Below are 13395 nucleotides of genomic sequence, written 5' to 3' on the forward strand. Positions count from 1 at the left end.
AATAGCAGAGCTTTATGCTGGTTGTGTTGGTTCCACAGGCCACCAAGTCCTGTGGGGACAATGCAAAGGGCCTGGATGCCTGAAGTGGGTGGTATTATAAAAGAAGACCACTGAGCCTAGGGAACATATACCACTTTTAAGGTAAAAAGAATTGAGCCTGCTTTTTGTGGGTAGAGAGATACTCCCTTCAGGTTGCTTGCTGCAAGTGCTTCCCTGAGAGCTGGCGTGCATTAGAGCAGTAGGAGCTTATTTTCCTGGCATTTCCTGCATGAATGTTCAGGTTTCGTAAGAGTGCCTCTCCCACCAGTGTAAGTGCAACACACTGCACATTGCATATGAGAACCACTTAAGCTGGTCTTGGGGGGCGCATCAAGAGAGGCTCTCTGAAACAGATGCCGTCTGTGCCGAAGCTTGAAGGCTGAAAAGGAATCGGCTGCATGAAGAGGGGGAGGAATGCAGCCCAGACAGGAGAAAGGTCGTGTGTAAGACTTGAAGTAAATGACACACGTCGAGAAGTTCCTCATTCTCTTTCATACTCATCTCCGTATTGGGTTTTTGGTCTAAAAAACATTGTAATTTTAATCTCTGTGACTCTAGAAAGATGAGACTCAACACACATCTGTAAATTGCACTGGCCCCTGGAATCTTAACATTGTCACATTAAACTTATAGCTAATTGTTGTCCATTCAGTTCATAACGGTTCTGCCTTTTCTAGTAACTTCTCCTCTGTTTCCACGCCAGAGTTCACACTGTTAACAGTGAGGCTTTGCAAACATGACCTTAATCTGTGGTTATATAGCTGACTGGCCCATGGTTTTTGTTATTGTTTTTTGTTGTTGTTGTGTGTGGGTTTTTTTTTTTTTTTTTTTTTTTTTTTTTTTTTTTTTTTTTTGACAGGCAGAGTGGACAAGGAGAGAGAGAGAGAGAAAGATCTTCCTTTTGTTGGTTCACCCCCTAAATGGCCGCTACAGCCGGAGCTATGCTGATCCGAAGTCCGGAGCCAGGTGCTTTCTTCTGGTCTCCCATGCGGGTGCAGGGCCCAAGCACTTGGGCCATCCTCCACTGCCTTTCCAGGCCACAGCAGAGAGCTGGACTGGAAGAGGAGCAACCTGGACAGAATCCGGCGCCCCGACAGGGACTAGAACCCGGGGTGCCGGCGTCACAGGCAGAGGATTAGCCTATTGAGCCACGGTGCTGGCCGGGTCTTAAGTCATGATGAGCTAGTCAGAATCCTTTCCCTGGGAGTTTAAAATTAAGACTAGCAGGGGCTGGCACCATGGCTCACTTGGTTAATACTCCACCTGTGGTGCCTGCATCCCATATGGGTGCTGGGTTCTAGTCCCGGCTGCTCCTCTTCCAGTCCAGCTCTCTGCTGTGGCCCGGAAGAGCAGTGGAGGATGGCCCAAGTGCTTGGGCCCCTGCACCTGCATGGGAGACCAGGAAGAAGCACCTGGCTCCTGGCTTCAGATCGGTGCAGCGCCAGCCGTAGTGGCCATTTGGGAAGTGAACCAACGGAAGGAAGACCTTTCTCTCTGTCTCTCTCACTGTCTATAACTCCCTGTCAAATTAAAAAAAAAAAATTAAGGCTAGCAAATTTCAGCATGTAAATGACTGCTCTCAAAGAGAGGTGATACAAAATTTCATTTCTTTTCCCTTTGCAGAGGGAAAATGGAAGAGAATATGGAGAACTCCCTGGGTTATCTACAGTGCACTAGATCCTGGTACAGCTCATGAGTAATACCCTTGGTTTCTGAGACATCTCTGTGTCCTTATAATACATTCCTCTCTAACTTGAAAGAAGCATCTCATTTTCAATGTCATTAATAACTATCTGACATAGGGTTATACAAGCTTAGGTCCCACAAAATGTTAATACCTTATTTTAATTATTCCAATAATATTTATTCGGTATTCTTTTGCACTCGTCAAGGTACTGGGGACATAAACTCAGTCCTTGTTCTTCCATATATTACAACCTATGGGGTGGCTTTTAGCTTGTGAGACTAACCATTCACTTGTATCTAGAAGCTCACAGTGCAGGGGTATTTCCTCCTAAAATGCAACAACTCATGAGTCCATTCTGAGTCAGGCACTCACTCCCTGAACCGGTCAGTTATGCCCAGACTCAGGGCCATGCCAGAATGTGGATTCCTTCAAGTAACAGGTAGCCTGGAGGAAGAAGTGAAGAAATTATCTGGTAGGCAGCTAATCCTATTGTATCTACTACAGAATCCCTAAAACAGTTCTAGATGTACTTCCAGATTTACCCTAGACTGGGTACTAGCACAGGTGGGAAAGGGTTGTTGGGGAAAGAAAGTATGGGCCTAGAAGGAAAAGTCTAGCATTTATAAAACACCAAGTTTCATAGAATCATGCATAATTATCAACTTTAAAAAAAGAAAGTAACTTACTAAATATTCTCTTGGGAAGTAAATCTTACAAAAAATTACCTTTTTTAAGTCTGTGTAGCCACTGACATATATTTCTACTTGTGTGTAATCATAATTATACACACATGTATATATTGTCATATATGTGCATATGTGTGCTTATTGATTCTTTTTCAGAGGGTGTCTTGACTATCCCTTATCTCTTTTCTGTTTTTGAACACTGCCTCCCCCTCACTTTCTACCAACCAACCTGGCCACAAAACAATAGATACTAATAGCTTAGTATATATCCCTCCATTAATACATATGCGTATCCAAGTTTTTTGGTTAATGGCTTATTAAAATGAGATTTTGCTTTTTTCACTCACTAGTACTCACAGAAATTCTCCTAACTTATTCAGGCCTTACATTTTTAATGACTTAATATTACATATGTAGATGTTCCAGAATCATTTAGTCATTTCTTACTGGGTATTTCAAGCTTTTGCCACAGCAAACATTGTAGCAATAAAAATGTCTAAGTCTATACAGACTGGTGCTTTTTATTTCTACAGGAGCGGTCTCTCTGCATCTTTATGGTCATGGCAGAGACAGCAACTTCCTGGATAAGTCCAACTCAGTGGCATGGTTTTTGAAGTTGGTCTTGGGACTTCTACTAAATTCTATCTCCCCAACTCTATTAATGAGTTTGTGAGCAAAGAAATCGTCTATTTGAACCAGCTAGAGAATATTCTGTCTACCACTAAAAATCCCAGCTAATCAAAAGTATTTTAATCAAGGACAGTAACAATATCTTGAATAAAGTGCACCCTGGATGCATTAGGGGGAAGCTGGATTGGAAGCAGAGTAACCAAGATCTGAACCAGCACTTCAATATATGGAATGTGGGCTTCCTAAGCTTTGGCCTAGCACACTGTACCACAATTTCTACCTCAAGCCAATGCTTTTTAAAAACTATCTATATGGAGAATCTCATTCGATAGCCACCAGAAAGGTTGCTTTGTATACTTCTGCTGCATCAGAAATGGAGCAGCCAGCACTTGAACCAGTGCCCATATGGGATGCTGGTGCACAGGCATACGCCACAACACTAGCCCCTCTGCCCTGTTCCCTTTTATATTTTTTTCTGAAGCTTTCACATTTAAAAGTAATTATTGGAAATATAAAGTATCTAAAAATAATAGTTGGGAATATAAATAAAACCAAACCAAACAGTGCATCTATTTAAATCATTTATTTCAACACAAGCATCGTTTTAAATTTACACTGTCTTGCAACACATATTTCATAACTGAAGAACAAGTCTGAGAATAATAACATAAAAGGATTATTTGACAAAGTTTTAACAAAAGTGCTTATTGCTTCAGAAACACAGAACTGACAGTGAAGACAGAGCCATAAAGTGGCAACACATTCACACCTTCTTGGAAAGTAAAATACGTACATATTTACAATGTGCATTAAGTAGAATATTCTGAAGCATTGTTATTAACAATACACTCTCAGCAATAAGGCCTTTGTAACTCTCTGGCATTCGATGGAAGATACACCCATCCTTCCCACAACCTCAAAGACTTTCTTTCATCACCTCTAGTGCATATATTTACCTCCTTCATTAGTTGTCACGAAGGAGAACTTTGTTAGTAGTAACATCCATGTGTTTACAGTGTAAGGGTAAATCTCTTTTTTTTTTTTTTTTTTTTTTTTTTTTTTTTTTTTTGTAATTTGGGAGGCAGAGAGGGAGAGAGAGAAACAAAGATAAAATGCTCTCACCACAGGTCACTCCCCAAATGCTCACAACAGACCGTTGCTGAGGTCAAATCCAAGAATCAACGCAGGTTTCCCATGTGGGTGACAGGAACCCAATTATTTGAACCATCACCACCTCTCCCAGGCTCTGCATTAGCAGGAGGCAGGAGCAGAAGGTAGGCATTGAACCCAGGCACTCCAATATGGGACGTGGGTATCTTACCTGTTGCCTTAACCACTACCCCAAATGCCTGCCCCTAAGTTCTGTTTTAAATGGACTTAATAGTACAAAACTTTAGGTTACAGAAGTCTAATATCTAAACAAGTTAATAATTTACACAGTACTTATTAGTATCAATTCCCTCGTGATTTACTCCACTTACATATTTATTTTAATATTGATTATATCTTTCAGAAAACAAGTTGTAAATATAAAAATGACCATAATAAACCACCACTCTATCAAAAAAGAACTTTAAAAAGCAGCAGTTTGTATGTTAAAATACATAGAAATTTGCTATACTTCTTCAACGAAGTGCTTTATAAAAATATAAAACTGTAGAAGGTGCTACTTTTATGAATTTGTTTTCTTGATTCTTGAGCCAGACCAACAAGCAAAGATTAAAATAGTGCAACTGAGTAATGGCCATCAATCACCTTTGAATTCAGACAGTAGAGCACAGTGCAGAAGGCCCAGGCTCCAGAGTAGTTGTTTATCCCTACCTTAACATACCTGTGACATAGCCTGAACTCACTGAAACTCCATTCACTTTTTGTAGCATACCTTTAGACTCAGAGTATTTACTGAAATAAACTTGCAAGCTGGTCATTTTAAAAATCAAGAATTTTAATATTAAAATATTAACTGAATATATTAAAATGACATAGAAAACATAGATTATATACAGAAATTTTGAATAATCAGATAAATAGAAAAAAGAATTTATGATCATACATTAGACAAAGAATAAAATATTATTTATTCTTTATCATATATTATGGATTGCCTGTGTCCCCTAAAAGTTCATATGTTGGTAAGTTAATCCCCTAATTCATATGTTAATGGTATTAGCATCAGGAGGGCAGTTTTGTAAGAGGAAGACTCCAGCAAAGCACTTGCAAGGTCTCACCCTGTGATACCCTGCTCAAGGTTATGATACAACAAGAAGGCCCTCATCAGATGTCAGGGCCACACTCTTGAACGTTCAAACCTCCAGAATGATGAAACAAATAAACTTCCTTTTCTTTGTAAATCACCTGGTCTCAGGGATTTTGTTATAGCAACAGATACCTAAGACACCCTACACATTTGAATTGAAAAGTTCAGAACAATTGATCTTGCTGAGTCTGAGACTGGTCAGACCTTGAAGTATAAAAGCAGTGGGCAGATTGAAGGAACAGCTTTCACATTAGTTACCTCACATTCATTAGTTGTGGATTTCCTGGGAGCAACGTAATCTAGCTCTGGGAGTTTGTTTCTAGACAAGGCAATGATTAGAGGATGATAATAATAGTCTGTTATTACTGTTCTTTGCCTTTCTGTCAGTTCCAAATCCTATATACTTCACCACACCTATCATTATCCTTAATTTATATGAATGAAACAGAGTAGGTGAGAAAAATGGACCATAGGATTATGTCAGGAAGCAAAAATAAAACAAATGAGATAAAACCCATTTGTATTGCTCATCCTACTATTGAGATTCATGATTGCATGTTGTCTGTGGTTCTAGCAAATTATCTTTCCTGCCATTTATTGATCTTTGTCCTGAATTAGGAGAGAAATGGCCAGGTATTCTACATGGGAACTAAAAAATTAGGAAATTCAAATTATCAGTGGCTATCAGAAGTGATTTATTCTTAATAAATTATTGAAAAAAAATGATCAGTGACTGGCTCCCGGGAGCTCTGTGTTAGAATTTCCTGAAGGTTTGATAGATGATTCTTTAGAACAGGCTGTAAATCTCAGAGTGTCAGATCTGGACTGACAGCATTTTAGGGGCTTGGCTAGGGTTCTCATTTTGTACTGGACTAAAATGCCCCACCTGGGGGCCAGCACTGTGGCATAATAGGTTAAGCCTTTGCCTGCAGTGCCAGCATCCAATATGAGTACCAGTTCCTGTGCTGGCTGCTCTTCTTCCAATCTAGCTCTCTATTGTGGCCTTGGAAAGCAGTGGAAGGTGGTCCAAGTGCTTGAGCCCCTGCATCCACGCGGGAGACCTGGAAGAAGCTCCTGGCTCCTGGCTTTGGATTGGCCCAGTTCTGGCCATCGCAGCCATTTGGGGAGTGAGTCAGAACCAGAGGATGGAAGACCTCTCTGTCTCTCCCCTTCTCTATCTGTAACTCTCAAATCAATAAATCTGTAAAAACAAACAAACAAAAAACCCACCTGAAAAGAAGTGTTCTAACCTGCAAATAAAAAATTTGGGAAATGGGTGGTTCTGGGAAACCGGGAAGAACAGTTGCTGAAAGGACTACAGTGCAGGACAGTCTCATGAAGAAATGTTACTTCTTTCTGTCCTTCAGTTCTGTTCCTGAGAAGAAAGTCTATGGCCAAATCATTGCCTCTGTCATTGGGTGGCATGGAGGATGTCCTTGTCTTGATTAAAATTCAGCCCTCAATAATTCAGCCAATCCCCACGAACTGTTGTAGAGGAATTTCTAGGAGTGCTAAGAGGGCTTCAGCGCCTCATCTATAACCTCATGTGCTTTAAACATGCGGCTCCTGGACTCCACTATGTAAGGATGCCCTTACAAAAACTCTTTTATCTTTGTTTCAAAAAATAAAAGCAGTAACTTCCTAAATGTTGATGAATCAAGCAGATGATAAAGTTTACTCCATTGTCGTTGTCCCCACATTTCATCTAATATCGTGAGTACAGGGTGCGGACAGGAAAGGAAAATGCAATGTGGCAGCTGTGCTCGGTGATTAATAAATTTTGTATGTGCGGGGGATACCATGAGCGAAAATCATAATGAAGATGTAGAAAAGTAGGGAGAAAGTAAAGTCAAAGCCAAAATAATGCAGTGCATTAGAGATTAAAACAAGTGCAGGAAGGCAGGCCAAGAACATATACAAAGGGAGGAGAGAAATGAGAATCATTCAAATCAGGAATTCACTGTTCTGTAAGTGAGGAAGTGTATATACAGGATGTGGAAGGCAGAAAGGGAATTTGGGTTATTTCAGTGCAGACATTGCCCAGACTAGATATTTTATCTCTGTCTTCTCATGGGCATACATATTTATACTAGTTCCACGATAGACTTTTGGTGAAAAGCTTATGCAGTTTATTGAGAAAATCTCACAGTTCTGATTCTTTGTCGTTTTCATCTAGGTAGTATTCATCATCTGTGGTCGTGTCGGTGTCACAGTCTGAGTCTACTGGGTCCTCCTCATAGATATTAAGTGGCTTACTTGGGGACAAGTCACCTTCGGGCACCTGACTCCTAGGGGAATTCGAGCTTAAAGAATCTGGTGGTGTGGGAGAGTTGACTACATCGTCTTTCAGGAAGCCAGGGTTCTTAAGAAAACTTGGTTTCCATAATCTTCCTTGTGTGAGTGACCTCTTTACATTCTCCAAGAAAGCCAACTGTTGTTCTTTCCCAAAAATCCCATAGTCGATAGGTCTGGATATAGAGGTTGTGGACCTGGGGCCTGTTTTTGTCCTGTCACCATACAAAGCCCAATTTTCATTTTCATCACAGGAGGGAAGTTCAGAAAATGACTTGAATCTTCGACTGTACCCATTGTCAACAGAGAATTCATTCCCGAGGGTCAGTCGACTCAGGGCATCGTCAACAGAGGTGCTTTCGGAAAAATGGCGCTCCCTGACTTTCGGAGGCTGACTTTTGCATAGCTTATCACCATGCACATTGATGCTTTTCAAACTCTTTGAACGATAGAGGTGTGGCTCAGTCCCCGTTTCTGGTGATGAAAGATTCCTTTGTCGTTGCTGACAGCTGGCCAGAGGGATGCTTCCTGTCGATTTCCAGGCGGGCTCCAGTGGGAAAGGAGAGCTGAGTCTCCTCTGCTGGGTGGAGCAGCCTGTGACCCTGAGGCTGGTGAACGGGAGCTGCGCTGGGACCGCTGACTCTACTTCCAAAATCCGAGCTGCTGCTGCTGCTTTAGAATCCTCATGCTTCGGTGGAGACGCTGAGATACTCTTAAACTCATTCTGAAGTACTTGTGAAATGCTGGTAGACCTCTGATCACTAGGGTGTGTAGAAGGTTCACTGGTGACTTTTACGGTGACCTGGACAGGGTTCTCAGATTTCTCCTCATTCAGCCCAGCCTTACTCAGCCTGCTTTCACCTGTGGAATCCGTGCACTTTGGAGAAGAATCAGGGAACAGCTGATTATGCTCTGGGGTGCTACGGGATAAACAGCCAAAGCCCGGCCTGCTCCCACTCTGGGGGAAGATGGTAGCTACAAGGCTTCTATGACTTAAATCTTGAGCTGGGGAAATTCTGTTTGCTTTAGACACTTCTGCCAATCTGTGTTTAACCGAAGATCTCTGTCCCCCTTTCTCAAGGTCATCCATGTCGGTTTTGTTTTTTTTATTTCCTCTATGAAGTGAAGGTTGATCCCTTTTGTGCAATGCATCTTCAGCCTTCCTGCAGTCTGTTATGTTATCCTCCTGCCCCTCGAGGGGTAACTCTCTCGGTTTAGACTGCAGACTCTTTAAATCCGTTTTATCTGAGTGAGTGTCCCCAGCAAGCTGTAATTTATGCAGTGCTGGTGTAGGAGCGAAGGCTTGGCCTTGTGACTCACAGGGGGCTTTATCAGTCATGTTTTGGTTACCTGTTCTGATTTCTCTGACTTCCCTAGGCTCTGAGCCAGTGGGGCTATCATCTATGGCCGTGGCTGTGTGCTCTTTCTCAGGACAGTTCCCACTCCCAGTAGCTGTAATGGCTACACCACTACCTGCACATTCTCCAGAACTTCTTCTGGCTTGGGAATTTTCAATGTTATATTGTGAACAGGCTGAGAGATCCCTGTCACCTGTATTAATGGACTCTTGACAATTTTCAGATTTTTCTTCTGTAACTCTTTTTCCCTGGAGCATTACTGACGTATGCAGGGTTTCATTTTGCAATGTTCCTCCTCTCTCTATCCTACTTTGAACATCACCTAGAGGAGTTTTAGCTAATTTATCTGGGAGAATCTCTCTGGTTGTACATTCTCTGAGAGAAACATTTGCCTCGGTGGAAGCCATTTCCTGTAAGGTAGGCTCTGCGGGCCTCCTATCTGGTAATTGTGAGACAGACACATTTTCAGTGGGATGAGGAAGGCAGTGGCTGTTCTGAGCAGAGCTGACCGGCATGTTTGGGTCTTCACCCGAAGGTGTTCCTGGCTGCTCTCGTGTAGAATAATCTAGTTTGTCTTTTTCTAAAGCACTGGGAGATGTTTCAGTCCCCACTTGAGGTGAGTCTATGAGCGAATCAGCATTTTGTGTGAACTGTTGAAGGAGGTTACAGAATTTTTTGCTGGGTTTCCTTGGTAGAGTATAATAGACCGAGACCACCTCGAGACACTTTACATGATCTTCGTCTCCAGAAACAGAGAATATACTAGTAGTTTTCAATCTATGTAACGTTTTCCCACCTTCACTTCCTGGCACATCTGAACTGAAAGGTAAAGGGTCTTCCTTTGAAAGGGAAAATGTGCTTGTCCTGGAGGCGGGAATTCCGTCAGCGGCGTCTGCGCATCCGTGCGCGTATTCCTTTGCGGGGTGTCTTTGGGTTAAGAAGGAATCTCGAGCGGATGAGCCTCTGTCGAGAGGGTTCACGATTCTCCCGCAGGGTCCTGGGCTTACAGCACGGGCACTTCTGTCTGAGACGGGCGATTTTCTCCCTTCGCCTCTGCCAGGTGAGGCGCATGGCTCTGCGGAGGGACAGGAAACAGCCCTCCTGATGAGGAACGGAAGCGGCCCTTTCCTCACGGAAGCAGATCGAAGGGTTTTCATATTCGTCTTCCTCTCCGTGGCTCCAGGCGCTGCTGCGGCTGAGTCAGAGAGCATTTTGGCACATTCACCTCCTGACTCAGGGGACCTGGGACTGAGTGGGCTGAATGTGTGCTTCCCTTTTGGGTCTGCCACATTATTTCTGACTTGAAATGGAAGGGGCCCATTCCTAATTGAAGTAGCCAGCATCTTACTTTCCGACTGCCTACTATTTATTAAGGTGCTGGCTGATTTTCTTGGCAAGGTACAATAAATTGTGCCAAGCTCAGAAGCTCTGGAATTCCCTTGCTTCTTCTCAGTGAAGCTACCATTGTCATTCGAGGGTACTGATCTACTTTCTGCTTTGCTTAACTTTTCAATACAGGATATGTGGTGTCTTACTTTTCCTTTTCCCTTTCCATTCCTGAAAGGAGAGTATTTGACAGCATCAGCCACTTCGTCATGGACAGGCCCATGACCATCATTATGTCTTTGGTTTTCTGAGGAACTTACAGAAAGCTGATTATTTTGGTTCTTGCTGGCACTGTCTTTTTCTTCGGTTTCTCCCAGAGACAGATCTCTGTCTGAAGGACTTCTCTTGCAGGACACTGTAGTAGAAGTACTCGGCAGAGCATCGGGGAAAGAATGACTTGGTGGGGAGGAATCTGGTGACGCACCTGTTGCCAAACCTAAAGAATCACAGGACACACTGTGCTCAGCAGCCAACCTGCTATCATCGGTAGAATCAGTGGTAGTACGTGGTTCTCCCTCAGTATCTAAGATAACAGGCTCCACTGGAGACTGTGTGTTTTGATTGTCCACAGGTCCAGAGCTCCAGTGGTTATTTTTAATAATGTTTGAAATATCTTCATGACTAACTTGATTTGGGTTAGGCAAAGATGGTGGAACTCTGCTCTCCCGGATGAAAGGTGGGGAAGTTGCTGAGCCAAGATTTCTGTTCCCAGTACAACTCTTCTCTTTATGAAGTTCATTTGCTTTATCTGTATTGGATACATAATTTTTGGAGGTATCTTTCTTGGAAAAGATTCTGGGTACCCTTTTTGAACTTACTGTGGTAGGTGCATTGAAATAAAACCTGTCACTCTTGGTGGAGTCCCGGGAGACAGGATTTAGAAACTCAGGTAAAGCGTCAGAGCTCACGGTCTGTGAAACAGGTTGGGATACTTCACCCATCATGTTTGTCTGGTCCATCTTGTTCAGTTGTTGATCTTCTGAAACAGAGTCATTCATGTTTTTCTCATTATTCACCAAAGCATTGGCCGGGCTTCCTAGCAGAGAATCAGCTGAATCATGATTGGTTATACTGACTTCTACAAGGCTTCTTTTTGGAAGAGAGACAGGCTTACCGGGAATCATCTTCTGCACAGTGACTGTGCGATTCTGAAAGTAGGGACTCTGAGAATTCCCTTTATCATCGGAAATCTGGGGGAAGAAAGTTTTGAAGGGGGATGCTTGAATCTGAGTAGTTCCAGATGAGTAAGGTTCTTTGCTGACATTCTGCTTATAGTCTAATCCACCAGATTTGATGTGATGGCTTGAGTCAGTCTTGCTGCAAACATCTAGTGCACCAAAATGAGGAGTAGACTGGTTTCCATGACCTTGTGTTATCTCCATGCTCTCCAGTGAGGCCATTTGGAAATCAGACTGCCAGGAATGGGGTCCTTCTTGGCTTCTGGAGACATTTGTCCCAGAACCGGGAGAAAGTGATCCCCAGGGTGGAGAAGGGGCACTGTGGCTGTGAACAGCTGATGCAGCATTTGCTTCCATGAAAATCATTTCAAAGTCTCTGTCAGATGAACTGAATAGTTTCCTCCTTTGATGAAAGTCAGACCATGAAGAATGTTCTGCCTGTTGGTCCCAAAAAGGACCTTGTCCAAATCTCTGTTCTCTTCTTTGTCCAAAGGAATTGCTAAAGAAAGACCTAGCAAATGGGCTGTCTTCATGGTAGAATGGCATATTCTCTGAGTTCTCAAATGTGTCAGGACTCATTGCATTATCCATAGGGGCATTGAAACCAATACTTTGGCAAACATTCTGTGAATGGTATAGTTCATAACTTCTATTCTCCTGAAAACAGCTGGGATATATATACTCATCAGTAGGGTCAATTTCCATTGGTGACAGTGTCCCCAGGAACTCTCCTTGGTTCTGCCCATCTCTGGAAGAATCTGATCTATTCCATATGATAGATGATAGAGGAGTTCGCTTTGGGCTCTGCTGGGGGCATGGTGGTAGAAACCCCCCTTTTTTCTCAGTTGTGGCTGGAGAATGTAAGCTTCTTGCTGTGAAATGCCTTGTGGCTAGTGAGGCGGATCGTTGCCTGCTGTCGAAACACAGGGAAGTACTACCGAAAGTATTCTTCTGCACATAATCCTCTTTTAAGACTCTGGGCTCCCTTGTCCTGTACATATCATAAATTGTTCTTGTCCTAGGAGAAAATGTTTTAAAACCTTCCCTAGGAGTTCCTGGTCTTAGGATGTCATAGATAGACATATTGGAAGTCTCATTATAGCGATTTTTGTGCTTTCCTGAGATATTACCATGTGTGTTCTCACTGGAGTAAAAATGGTTGAATTGTGTTCTTGGTCCACAGTTGAGGGGTATTCTGGTACTTAGTGAGCTTGCAGATTGTTCCTGAGCCAGTTTGCTATCCAAGTCATCTAAAACTAAAAGGAGAATATGAATCATTTTTTGGCATGTGATTTCAGTTTAATAATAATTTGAATTATTGACGGCCCTATTCAAGAAAACATAATCACTTATCATATTTTACTTTTATATTATCATAAATGTGATGACACCAATTCTGATTTTGTTTTTAAGACAATTTGACTTTTATAAACTTGTAATAGAAGTTTCTTTTTCATATATTTTAAAATCATACTTTTTTCAAAGTAAACCTTCCACAATGCTTTAAGGACACACATGTAAAGTTATATATTTTTTCTAACTGAATTTGAATCATAATTTCTTTTAGTGCATTTAAAGTTTATTGCATTTTGTAAGATATGGACAAGTGATAAAAGACAACTTATAATATATATTGCCAAAATGGCTCCACCATTGGATAATCAGATAACCATGGTATTATTTATCTGTGACTTTCTGTTTCTTTCATGTCTGCAAGTTGCTGTAATATTTTCACCATCTGGGATTGTTATAGAAATGATAGTCTATAGATAAGAAAGGATATCTCAGTTGTACTTCTGAGAGAATAGCATTATCACCAAAAGTTTAGTAATTAAATTATAAATATACTTAGATGGATGGATCATAGCCATAATTAAATGTT

General features: G+C 41.9%; 1 protein-coding gene across 5 annotated transcripts in view; it reads right to left on the reverse strand.

Annotated features, from left to right (window-relative positions):
- Positions 1-3610: 3610 nt before the first annotated feature.
- The window catches only part of EXPH5 (exophilin 5), a 116046-nt gene continuing 106261 nt past the window's right edge, over positions 3611-13395 (reverse strand). For all 5 annotated transcript variants that reach the window (XM_051819906.2, XM_051819900.2, XM_008261801.4 and 2 more), the window contains one exon: positions 3611-12769. In XM_051819906.2, the coding sequence (XP_051675866.2) occupies positions 7443-12769 (5327 nt within the window). In that variant the 3' untranslated portion in view covers positions 3611-7442. The remainder of the gene's footprint in view (positions 12770-13395) is intronic.

The sequence above is a fragment of the Oryctolagus cuniculus genome, chromosome 1, assembly GCF_964237555.1.
Source record: "Oryctolagus cuniculus chromosome 1, mOryCun1.1, whole genome shotgun sequence".
NCBI lineage: Eukaryota > Metazoa > Chordata > Mammalia > Lagomorpha > Leporidae > Oryctolagus > Oryctolagus cuniculus.